A 10,626-nucleotide genomic window follows, 5' to 3' on the forward strand; every position below is an offset into this window, starting at 1 on the left:
TTCTATAGTGGTACTGCCTCGGAAACCCAAGGAGGGGTCGCTATGAGTCAGGTTCGACTCGATGGCAAACACAACAACAACGACGACAAATGACAAAATGGGTTTATGCCCGAGTCCTGCCCTAGCTAGGCCTAGAATTTATAAGCTGTAGATATTTTACAGCACTCAAGACACGTTGTCTTAAACTTCACTGAAAGGAAACGTCACAGTAAAAAGATGGAGTCAATCAGTACAGATCTCAGAGAACATGGCGATGTGAAACCACTGGTGCTTCAGGTGGTTTGTGTGCTTTTCTTCATTAATGGTCATGTCATCTGAGTCAGGGACTTCCTTAATAGATAGACAGACAAGGGGCCATCTGCAAAACCCTTACTTCCATAGTACACTCATCTGTGACATTGTTAATCTTGTCTATAGTAATCTATGCTGTGTTGGGTCACAAAGAACACTTTCATTAAAAAAAATTGCTAAGATAGTTCCTAAGTTATTTGTAGATCAAATCCCAGGTGACAGGCCATTTTAGCCATTTTGTGGGTACCAGTTGTCTACATTGCACTACTGTCTTAGCCCATATTCAAATGTTAGTTCCAGAAATAACTTATTATCCCTTTCATATAGGTCTGACCTGGGCTATGAACTTCAAGGTTTCTATTAACTATATTTCTGTTTGGCTTCAGTTGGCAATGCTTTCAAAGATTGTTTTAGCAACAAAAAAGTTCAAATGATCTCATTAAAAACTTTTTTTTTTTCCTTTCTCCACTTGAAACATCCTTTTTTTTTTCTTATCTATTGGGCACAATCTTACATTTCTGTGCAAATGATTTCAAAGTCAAGGCTTTCCAGGTACATTACTTTTACCGTTTTGGTTGTATGAGGACTTATTGTTTCCTCCTTTGGTTCATGAAAAAGGAATATCCAACCTCCCTCACTCTATGAAAGACCTCCACTCTTTATTGCCTGATGCACTCTACTACCTACTGCAAACAAACCCACATCCTTAGTGCTTGAAATCATAAGGATGGTCAAGATTTTCTAACGTTCAATTAAGATCCCTAATTAGCATAGAACATAGCAGGCATACCCTCAGATATCCTGCAACTAGCTACCAAAAATTCAATAGTTCTTTTTCACTTGTAGTAGACATTCAGGAGTGTCGTTTGGCTTTCTGTTGTCCCAAGAGCATTGCTATGTATTTGTGGGGAGTGGGAATGAGGAGGTCTTGACTTCCACTGCAAAAATATTCATGACTTGGTCTGGTGTTAATTCTGCTGGACAGTAGGCTATCAAGAGTTTCTGTTAAAACTGGAAAAAACAAATCTCACACTCATAGTAATCTAGGGAATAGAATACCGTGACTCTGCCAAACCTAATTATTGAGGACTCCAATTTTTCTTGCAGGGGCTTTTCTCTTGGTTCACTTGTATGGAACATCCCATCTACTCTTCAGGCTAATTTCTGGGCTCAATGTTTCTGGCATAAGAATTTTTTTTCTCCCACTCCTTTTGGCTGTCTTTAGGCTTTGACTTTCCATTCCCACTCCTTTAGGCCTCCACCTGTAATCTCTGTTTTCTCTTGACTCTATCAGATTGGTGCTCCACAAGAAAAAGCTCTGATTAAAATTGGACTACAAGATTTTATAAGAGAAAATTTAGTCAGGGCTCCTCATAACAACTGCATGTTGTTATTGTTGTTGTTATGTGCCATCAAGTTAGACCCGACTCATAGCGACCCCTCCTTGGGTTTCCGAGGCAGTATCACTATGGAAGTAGATTGCCCCATCTTCCTTCCAAAGAGTGGTTGGTGGGTTTGAACCGCCAGCCTTCTGGTTAGCAGTCAAGTGCCTTAGGCACCATGCTACCAGAGCTCCCAACAACTACATATACGACCGCACAGTTCATGATTATCTGACCTATACTGTATGCAGGGAAGAAAATTGTTTCCCTTCCATCCTCGGGAAAATGCCTTTGTGGCTCTCTCCCTCTCCTCCTCCCCCTCTTCTCCAATAGGCCAAATGAGTTTAGGCAGCAGAGGATTTATAATTGAATTTGGATATCAAATTATGTTGACTGTATTTAATACAGCAAACCCTCAACAATTATTCTTTTTTAAAAAAAACCATCAAGTATTACTCAGGTGATACTTCTCCTGCTTTGAAGAGGAAACAAGGTTATTCAGAAATACTTACATTTTGAAAAATGGAACTCTTCATCAAATCTATTTTCAGGGATGAACGTGAGATTCAATTGTAGTGTGATTAGTTACCATGACCTTGGGAAAGTTACTAAACCTCTCTAAATTTCAGTCTCCTTATCTGAAGATGATAAAAATCTCTCTCATAGAGTACATGTGAGAATTATGGAGACTGTGTATTTCAATAACTTTGCATAGTTTCTGGCATTAAAAATTAAAATGAAAAGTTAAAATAAAAATATTTAGTAAAAATTCAGTAAAACTCAACAGTGATGATGATGGTGATGCCCTTTTCGTCAAACAGTCATGCATATTTTTTACCCTGAATTAAAAAAACACACAAAACTTCTTCCCAAATCTTTAGGTTATATATGATACTATGATCAATATTTCTCTTTTATAGTTACAGTTTTAAGAATACATAGTCACAATTCTCCATCATTTATATAAATTACACTTCATAAACTAGTTTCCTTATTGGTCATAATCATGTCTGTACTCTGCTTCCTCATGCTTGAGGAGTCTTCAGGGCCAATCAATATTCATAATGGTCTGAAAGAGGTCAGCTTAAGTGAATCACCTTAATATCGGGGCAAATATATCTTTTGTGTCCTTTACTGACTGCTAACTATGTGCAGAGGAGCTCTGGTAGCTTAGTGCCTAAGGTATTTGACTGCTAACCAGAAGGCTGGCAGTTCAAACCCACCAGCCACTCCTTAGAAGGAAGATGGAGCAATCTACTTTGGTAGAGATACCGCCTCAGAAACCCAATGAGGGGTCGCTATGAGTCAAATAGACTCAATGACAGTGAGTTACCAACAAGAAAATATTTGAGACTAAAGAAGAATATAAAATATAAATGCAACATACATTAATTTTATATGTACTGTTAAATTACATTGGAAATTACAGCTGAGGACCAAAAAAACCAACACGATTATCTAAAAATGAAAACACTCTCCAAATGTGAGTAACTAGAGCATTGCATGAAAAATAAATCAAGGAATAAAAATGCTGGAAGCACAGCATCTCATGACAGCAGACAGAACTTTTAAAACAAAAGCGCATTCTGTCATTAGGTGTTCAAGTTTGAATAGGTACTGACTTTGTAGAATAAGAGAAAATTAAGCTATATTTGAAAAATGAAAGTGAAAAATAAAATCTCAAATTATGACCATTTTCGACTTCTAAGACAATCTATTCATTTTGCTAATTGCCAGCTCAAGAAATGTGTAAAACACATTTTCATAATGGCACAAATCAACTGAGTTTATAAATTGCCAATGTTTTTAATTTAGAACTAGGAATGAATGAGATAATTATCCCTAAGTGCTTAAGAGTACTTCTATTTCCATTGTACAAGTATCAAAATCACACTTCAACACCGAGTTTATGTGTATACATAGGTGTGCATATGTAAGGGGTATATTTTGTCATACCATGAGTACTACTCACAGAAAACAACCAACTCAGGGAGAAGTATAGAAAGGAAAGTTTACAAGAGAATATTACACATTGTGTAAATTTTAGATATGTTTATGTGTATATATAATGCTACTGTAACCTTCATTATATAATAAATCAAAGTAGCTGAAAATGTAAATATCAAGGCCAGGAGCTAGTAAAATTGTGAATATAATGGTTTGTAAGAGAGTGATTTTTAGAGATTATAAATGTAAACATATTAAAAAACTACCTATAATGAGAAATCTTTTCTAGGGCTCACAATTGCCATAATCTTTTGATGGTAGAAGCAAATAAAAGTAAAAAAAAAAATTGTTGAAAATATGTGGTTGTAAATTCATTTTGATGGAGTAGTATGTCACATCTGATGATGAGAAGAATGAAAAAGGCTTTTGTAAAATGGCCTTTAACTGCAGGAAACTATGCTGTGAGCACAGGTGTACAGTGCTATTCCCATGTGCTCATGATGATGATAAATGTGTATTCAGATCTATATGGAGATTTAGATTTTAAAAACTGTTTTCATTCTTTTGGACACTACCTAAGAAATTTCTGAATAATTATATAATTGAGATTATTTTGGTTTAGGAAAGGTGAAATTTAAATGAAACTGGCCATATTTAGGCACAGACACTTGAGGACAATTTGGTTTCAGTAAAAAAGTTAAAACGTTATTTTGCACTTACATGTTCTAAGCACATTAAATTTTGCTTTTCAGATTCACATCTAGTGTTACTAAACTTTTCTTTAATAACCAGTATATAAGAAATTGAAACAAGCCCTTGCTTCTTTTAATGGAATTTAGGAGTAAATGTCTCACTACGATTAATCACTCATTTTTCATGTACTAAGGAGCTCTGGACATTTGGGAGCTCTGGTAGCATAGTGGGTAAGGCACTAGACTGGTAACCAGAAGGCTGGCGGTTCAAACCCACCGGCCACTCCTCGGAAGGAAGATGGGGCAATCTACTTCCGTAGTGATACTGCCTCGGAAACCCAAGGAAGGGTCGCTATGAGTCGGGGCCAACTCGATGGCACATAACAACAACAACAACTATGTGTAGAATAACCAACTAAATTGGCATTCATTCAAAAAATCTTTATCTATTTTGTATTAGTTAATACTGCAGGCTAGGGGATAGAGCAGTGAACAAAGAAAATCCTTGGCCCTGTCGAAGTTACCTGGAAGGATACCAAGAGGAATAAAATTATTTGTAAATTAGAACTAGTGGTTTAATGGTGGTTCCTTTAGAGTAAGTGGGCAAAAATCTTGTTTCCACCCCTGTGAAACTTCATTAAGTTGCATTATGTGGGAAGAAAAATACACATCTAGGTTTAAGCATAATTGTGAAGTATAAATGGAAAATCAGAGCTTTCATTTAGTTCCTACTGTTGTTGATTAAGGAGCCTTGGTTGTGCATTGGTTAAGTGCTAGGTGGCTCACCAAAAGGTCTCAAACCTACCAGCTGCTCCGTAGGAGAAAGATGTGGTAATGTTTCCCTAAAGATTTATAGCTTTGGAAACACTATAGGGCAGTTTTACTCTGCCCTATGGGGTCGCTATGAGCTGGAATCGACTTGACAGCAATGGGTTGCTTGCTGATTATTTCCTTCAGGCTATAAAATTGGATAAAATGCCTTATCTTTCCTCACAGCGGTTTCTAGTTGGAGGATATGGTAAAGTCTGTTAATGTACCTTAACTTCTTCATTGTAAGAATGATCTAGAAAGATTGAAGGAAGCCCATGTTCTAGCCATCTAAATGTAGCTTACCACTGTCTCACTTCATTCTAGGCCAATAGCTACCATGTTCTTTTATATATCTAGAGACCTTTTTTCTTTTTCCATACAGCAGTTTCATACATTTTGTTTCATGACATTGACTGCACATCCCCACAATGTAACAGCTCTCTTCCTACTTCCTCCTTGTAGTTACCTCTTCCCTGTGTCCTTATTTCCTACGTATTCCTGCCCCCTCAGCCATCTCCCTGTGCAAATGCTGCCCTTCTGTTCTCCCCTTATTGATCATTCTAAGGAGTGTATCTGCCTAATGTAAATGTTCACTCTATATGCCTGCTCGTTGTTTGGGTGGATGCCAGAGGAGTGAGTTCAAATCCAGACTGAATGGTAACTAGGGGCCATAGACTTAGGGGTCTCACCAGGCTCTATCAGACCAGTAAACCTAGTCTTTTCTATGATTTTGAGTTTCGTTCCACATTGTTCTCCCATTCTATCCAGGGTCCCTCTCCAAGTGGTTAATGGTAGTAGTCAGGCACCATCTAGTTCTGGTCTCATGGTTATTATAGGCTGAGGTTTGCATAGTCTACTAGTCCCTTGGACTAATTGTTTCCATATATCTTTGGTTTTCTTCATTGTTCTTTGCTCTGGATGAGGAGAGACCCATTGTTGTATTTAGATGGCCACTTGCAAGCCTTTAAGACTCAAGTCACTACTCAACAAAGTAGGATGTAGAACAATGTTTTTATGTAGTATGTTACGCCAATTGAGCATGATGTCCCCTGCAACCATGGTCCTGAGACCACAGGTCCAACAACTCACTCCATCAGGGTGGCTGACTGTGCCTAAGAAGTTATCATAACTTTGCTCTGTTAGTTCTAGTTATATGGACATTCTTATAGCACATACAAATAAGTATGTAGAAATATTGAGACCCTCCGTTTTTAAGTCATTGGTGTAACTAAATTATATCATTGGTTGAACTAAATTTCTTTTACTATAGGGTAAAATAGGAGCTCTGGTAGCATAGTGCCTAAGGCACTTGACTGCTAACCAGAAGCTGGTGGGTTTGAACCGCCAGCCACTCCCGGAAGGAAGGTTGGGCAATCCTACTTCCGTAGTGATAACTGCCTCGGAAACCCAAGGAGGGGTCGCTATGAGTCGGGGCCGACTCGACAGCAAATAACAACAACGACAACAACATAGGGTAAAATGTTTTGGCTCCTGCACTCTATAACAGTAATATGTATTTACCAAGTGAAGATACTACAGTTCAGGAGATGTCTTCTTACTATTTTTCTTTTTGCCAAAACTGCCAAAGAATTAATATATATGTAAGCACAAACTAAGGCAGCCTATGAAAATGGCATAGGTTGATATTAAGAGAGCCCTCAGATGGATTAAAAGGAGTAATATCTAATTGCTCACGGGCATACTAGAAAAAATGAAAGGAAAAAGTGACATCTAAGCTTAGCCTTAGAACATGGGTAGAACTCCTGTTGGTGAAAAATAGTAGACGATAAAACAAAGAGGAAGCAGGAAAAGAGGTGGATCAGTAGACTTTGGCTAGATACAATGAATAAAGGACAGGAGGAACAATTACCCAAAGCCAGGCATGATGCTGGAAGGGGTGCTTACTATTTTAAAATGCCAGATACAATTAGTGGAGTACAAAGCATTGAAAGATTTAAATTTTTACCTTGGGAAACTGGCTCAAACAACTCACGTAACTTCCCAAAGTCTCCCTTCAAGCCCACGTGATCTAGTCAGTATATGTCTTTTGGGACTGATAAGCTCCACTGGAGCTCTGGTAGCTTAGTGGCTAAAGGCACTTGACTGCTAACCAGAAGGCTGGCGGTTCAAACCCACCAGCCAGTCCTTGGAAGGAAGATGGGGCAATCTACTTCCGTAGTGATACTGTCTTGGAAACCCAAGGAGGGGTCGTTATGAGTCGGGTCTGACTCGATGGCACACAACAAGAAGCTTCACTGGAAAAGCAGACATTCCATATGTGAGTTTTAAGTTTTATTCACATCTTGATATTCTGTAAAAATAAATATTATTTATTGTGTATGTATCAGCTACTAAGTCAGGTTTTCAACTCTCAGACTGACCTTTAACACTTGGGAAACTGAGTGTTTAGGCAGATTAATGGATTCACCTAAGACCACAAAACTAGTTTGTATTTTAATCCCACTCTACTCTGGTGGCTCTTAACCAATGATATACATTAGAATTATGTGGGGGAAATTTATAAAGAAATGTAATTAAATGAATTTTTAATCAAAGAAATACACGTAATTCAAAAAAATAAAGAAATACTGTTAAACTGATATCGAATACAGCAGTCCTTTGCCTTTTCTCTACCCATTCCTCATTTCTGTTCTCCACTTTGAACTCTTCACTGTTTCTCATCATAGTTATCTCCATTTTTTGGAATGTTTATATTGCTTTCCTGATTTTTCTATATTGTATCTTGATTGACTCTCCTTTATACATATCCTTCAGTGTTTACCTAATTAAACCTGTTGAGTCGAGGCATACCAACCCTGCAGAACAGAGTAGAACTGCCTCATAGGGTTTTTAAGGATGTAATCGTCAGGAAGCAGAAGGACTGCCACATCTTCTGCACTGAGGGGCTGGCAAACCAAAAACCGAGACCCTTTGATAGCAGCCAAAGCTGAGCATTTAACCACTGCACCACTAGGACTCTGTATTTCCTTATTATGGCTGACCAAATGTCGAGAGCTCTGGTGGTGCTATGGTTAAAGCATTGGCTGCTAACCAAAAGGTCGGTGGTTTGAACCCACCAGTTGCCCCGCAGGAGACAGTATGTTTCTGAGTCTGTCCCATAGGGTCTCTGTGAGTGAAAATAGATTTGATTACAGTGGGTATATATGACTAGTATCATTCACAGTTGAGGCATGCAATATAATTTTTGAACAACTTTTTATTTTTGCCTCAGGTTTCTTTCTCATATATACAGATCACTATTTCATCTACAATGAGCTCTGATAGCATAGTGCTTAAGGCACTTGACTGCTAACCAGAAGGATGGCGGTTCAAACCCATCAGCCACTCCTGGGAAGGAAGATGGGGCAACCTACTTCCGTAGTGATACCGCCTCGGAAACCCAAGGAGGGGTCACTATGAGTCGGTTGGACTCGACGGCACATAACAACAACAACATTTCATCTACAGAGTATATGAAAAACTAAAAATCCTGTTTCTACATTCAAATGTATCAGGTACTCTATTTAAAATTTTCATTTTGAGACATGTCATCTGAATTCTTCTTTAAGCATTTCCTGTTGACTTTACGCTATTCTTCCCTATGCTTTTCCCTCTTTAATAGTTATACTGGTATCTTACAAATTTATGACTTTCCTTTAAATAATAATTTGTTTTCCCTCAACGCCGTTCTCTCTTCAACTTCTCACTTTATAAGGACACCATTATCATCTCCCCCAATAGTCCCCTGTGCCAACTGTATTATTACATTTTCAAAGGCTAATAATATTTGCATATTATTTTGTAACCACAATTATGTATTCCTTTAAATGATGAAAGTCATAAATAACATTACGTTCTTCTTACTATTTAAATGTTATTGAATAGCTAAGGTTTGTCTATAATTGGATTTTCTTCTTTCTGGCTCCGAAGTCTCCATCCATCTCATCAAAGGGACACTGAAAAGGAATCCACTTTCTTCAAAATCCTGCAGCATTTTACGTTTGTTATCTGGAGAATTTTTTCTGGTAGTTTTGTTGTTTTTTTCACCTAAGAGTTTCTTATTGTCAGTGTTTTCTCCTGTAGGATGAAGAAATACATGTTTTTCCATGCTATATTCCTAGTATCTCCATCTTCTTAATCATTCAATGCACTTCTTACAATCCAATGCAATATTCCTTAAGTTTACAGATTTACTTAATATTTGACCATGAGTTTGATGTATATTGTTTTTTTGAAAATTTCAGTAATCTTTATTTATCCCTTGCCCTTATTCACATCCTGAAGTGTGTCCCATTTTTATTTTAAGGATGCAAAGCTTCTCAACTATTTCTCTAAATCTTAATTTTAGCTTTCCTGCGTTCTGGGAATCGCAAATTCCCTGTTTCGCGTCACTTTAGGTTTCCGCGTCAGTTACGAGCGCAGCATTCAACAAAGTCTCGCGAGATTGGGAGCTCGTCGCCAGCAGCTCCGCTTCCCAGTTGGGCCGCTGAGGAGTCTGCGATGGCACCGGACCCTCGTTACCAGCAGTTTAATCATGGCTCTATATGTGTACCTGCAAGCGGATGTTGAGTATCACGGAACCCGCGATATAGAAGTACGGGAAGTTCATGCGCAGCTGCCAGGCCAGGTCGAAGAAGGCGAGCAGGGTGCGGGAAAGTCCCTTGCAGAAGACTCTGTACGAGCTGAGGACCGCGGCCGGACCCAAAGCCTTGACGGCCAAGGCCGAATGATCTGCTGCTGTGTCCATTGGATTCGGCGTCACCGAAGGCCCACTGGACCCCCGCCGAAGTCTGGAACAAGAAGGGGCGGACGCAACACTCTGCGGCTGCGGGTCTCAGACTTAACGCCTCGCGCTTGCACCCTCACAGCGTTCTTGTCCCCGCCACCCCTCGCGCTCCGCCCCTTCCTGTCAGCATTTCCCAATGATACCTACCACTTAAAGTTTAACACGTGGTAGGTGTGCCCCGAATTATTTATATAAATGTTATCCGTATGTTATTTTATCACGTACACGCACACATATGTACACACAGATACGCAGATATTTCCACTTTAAAATGAGGAAACTAAGTGAAATTATGTAATTTACACTAGGACAGACAGTTTGCAAAGGGCAAAGCCTGGATTAAAATTGGTTTGCTGTGTGATTTGAGATATAAACCAAGAATGTTACTCATTTGATTTCATAACATTAAATCAGATATTAAGGCATAACAAAGCAGCTTGTGTACAAAGACCCCATATTCTTAACATACCATTACTGTTAAGGAGCACATTTAAAAGAAGGAACACATTTAAAAGCTACGCATTTCTAATAGACTGTGTTCAGCTTTTTAAATTGAAACAGGACTGTTTAAATTGTGACAGATTACTCACTGATTTATGAAAAAAGAGAAGAAACATACACATATTTTGTATCGTAATCCCACCCACATAAAACAATTTAGGTATGGAGCTCTGGTAGCATAGTGGCTAAGACACTTGCCTGCTAACCAGACGGCTGG

General features: G+C 38.6%; 1 protein-coding gene across 1 annotated transcript in view; it reads left to right on the plus strand.

The window, feature by feature from the left end:
* Positions 1-10,079, plus strand: part of TAS2R42 (taste 2 receptor member 42) — a 17,937-nt gene extending 7,858 nt beyond the window's left edge. Inside the window, 1 exon segment of the mRNA XM_042782841.1 lies at positions 9,471-10,079. Within this exon segment, the coding sequence (XP_042638775.1) occupies positions 9,471-10,079 (609 nt within the window).
* The last annotated feature ends 547 nt before the right edge of the window (positions 10,080-10,626 follow it).

This window comes from Orycteropus afer, unplaced genomic scaffold (genome assembly GCF_000298275.1).
Source record: "Orycteropus afer afer isolate SDZICR_OR568_19922 unplaced genomic scaffold, OryAfe1.0 scaffold00488, whole genome shotgun sequence".
Classification (NCBI taxonomy): domain Eukaryota; kingdom Metazoa; phylum Chordata; class Mammalia; order Tubulidentata; family Orycteropodidae; genus Orycteropus; species Orycteropus afer.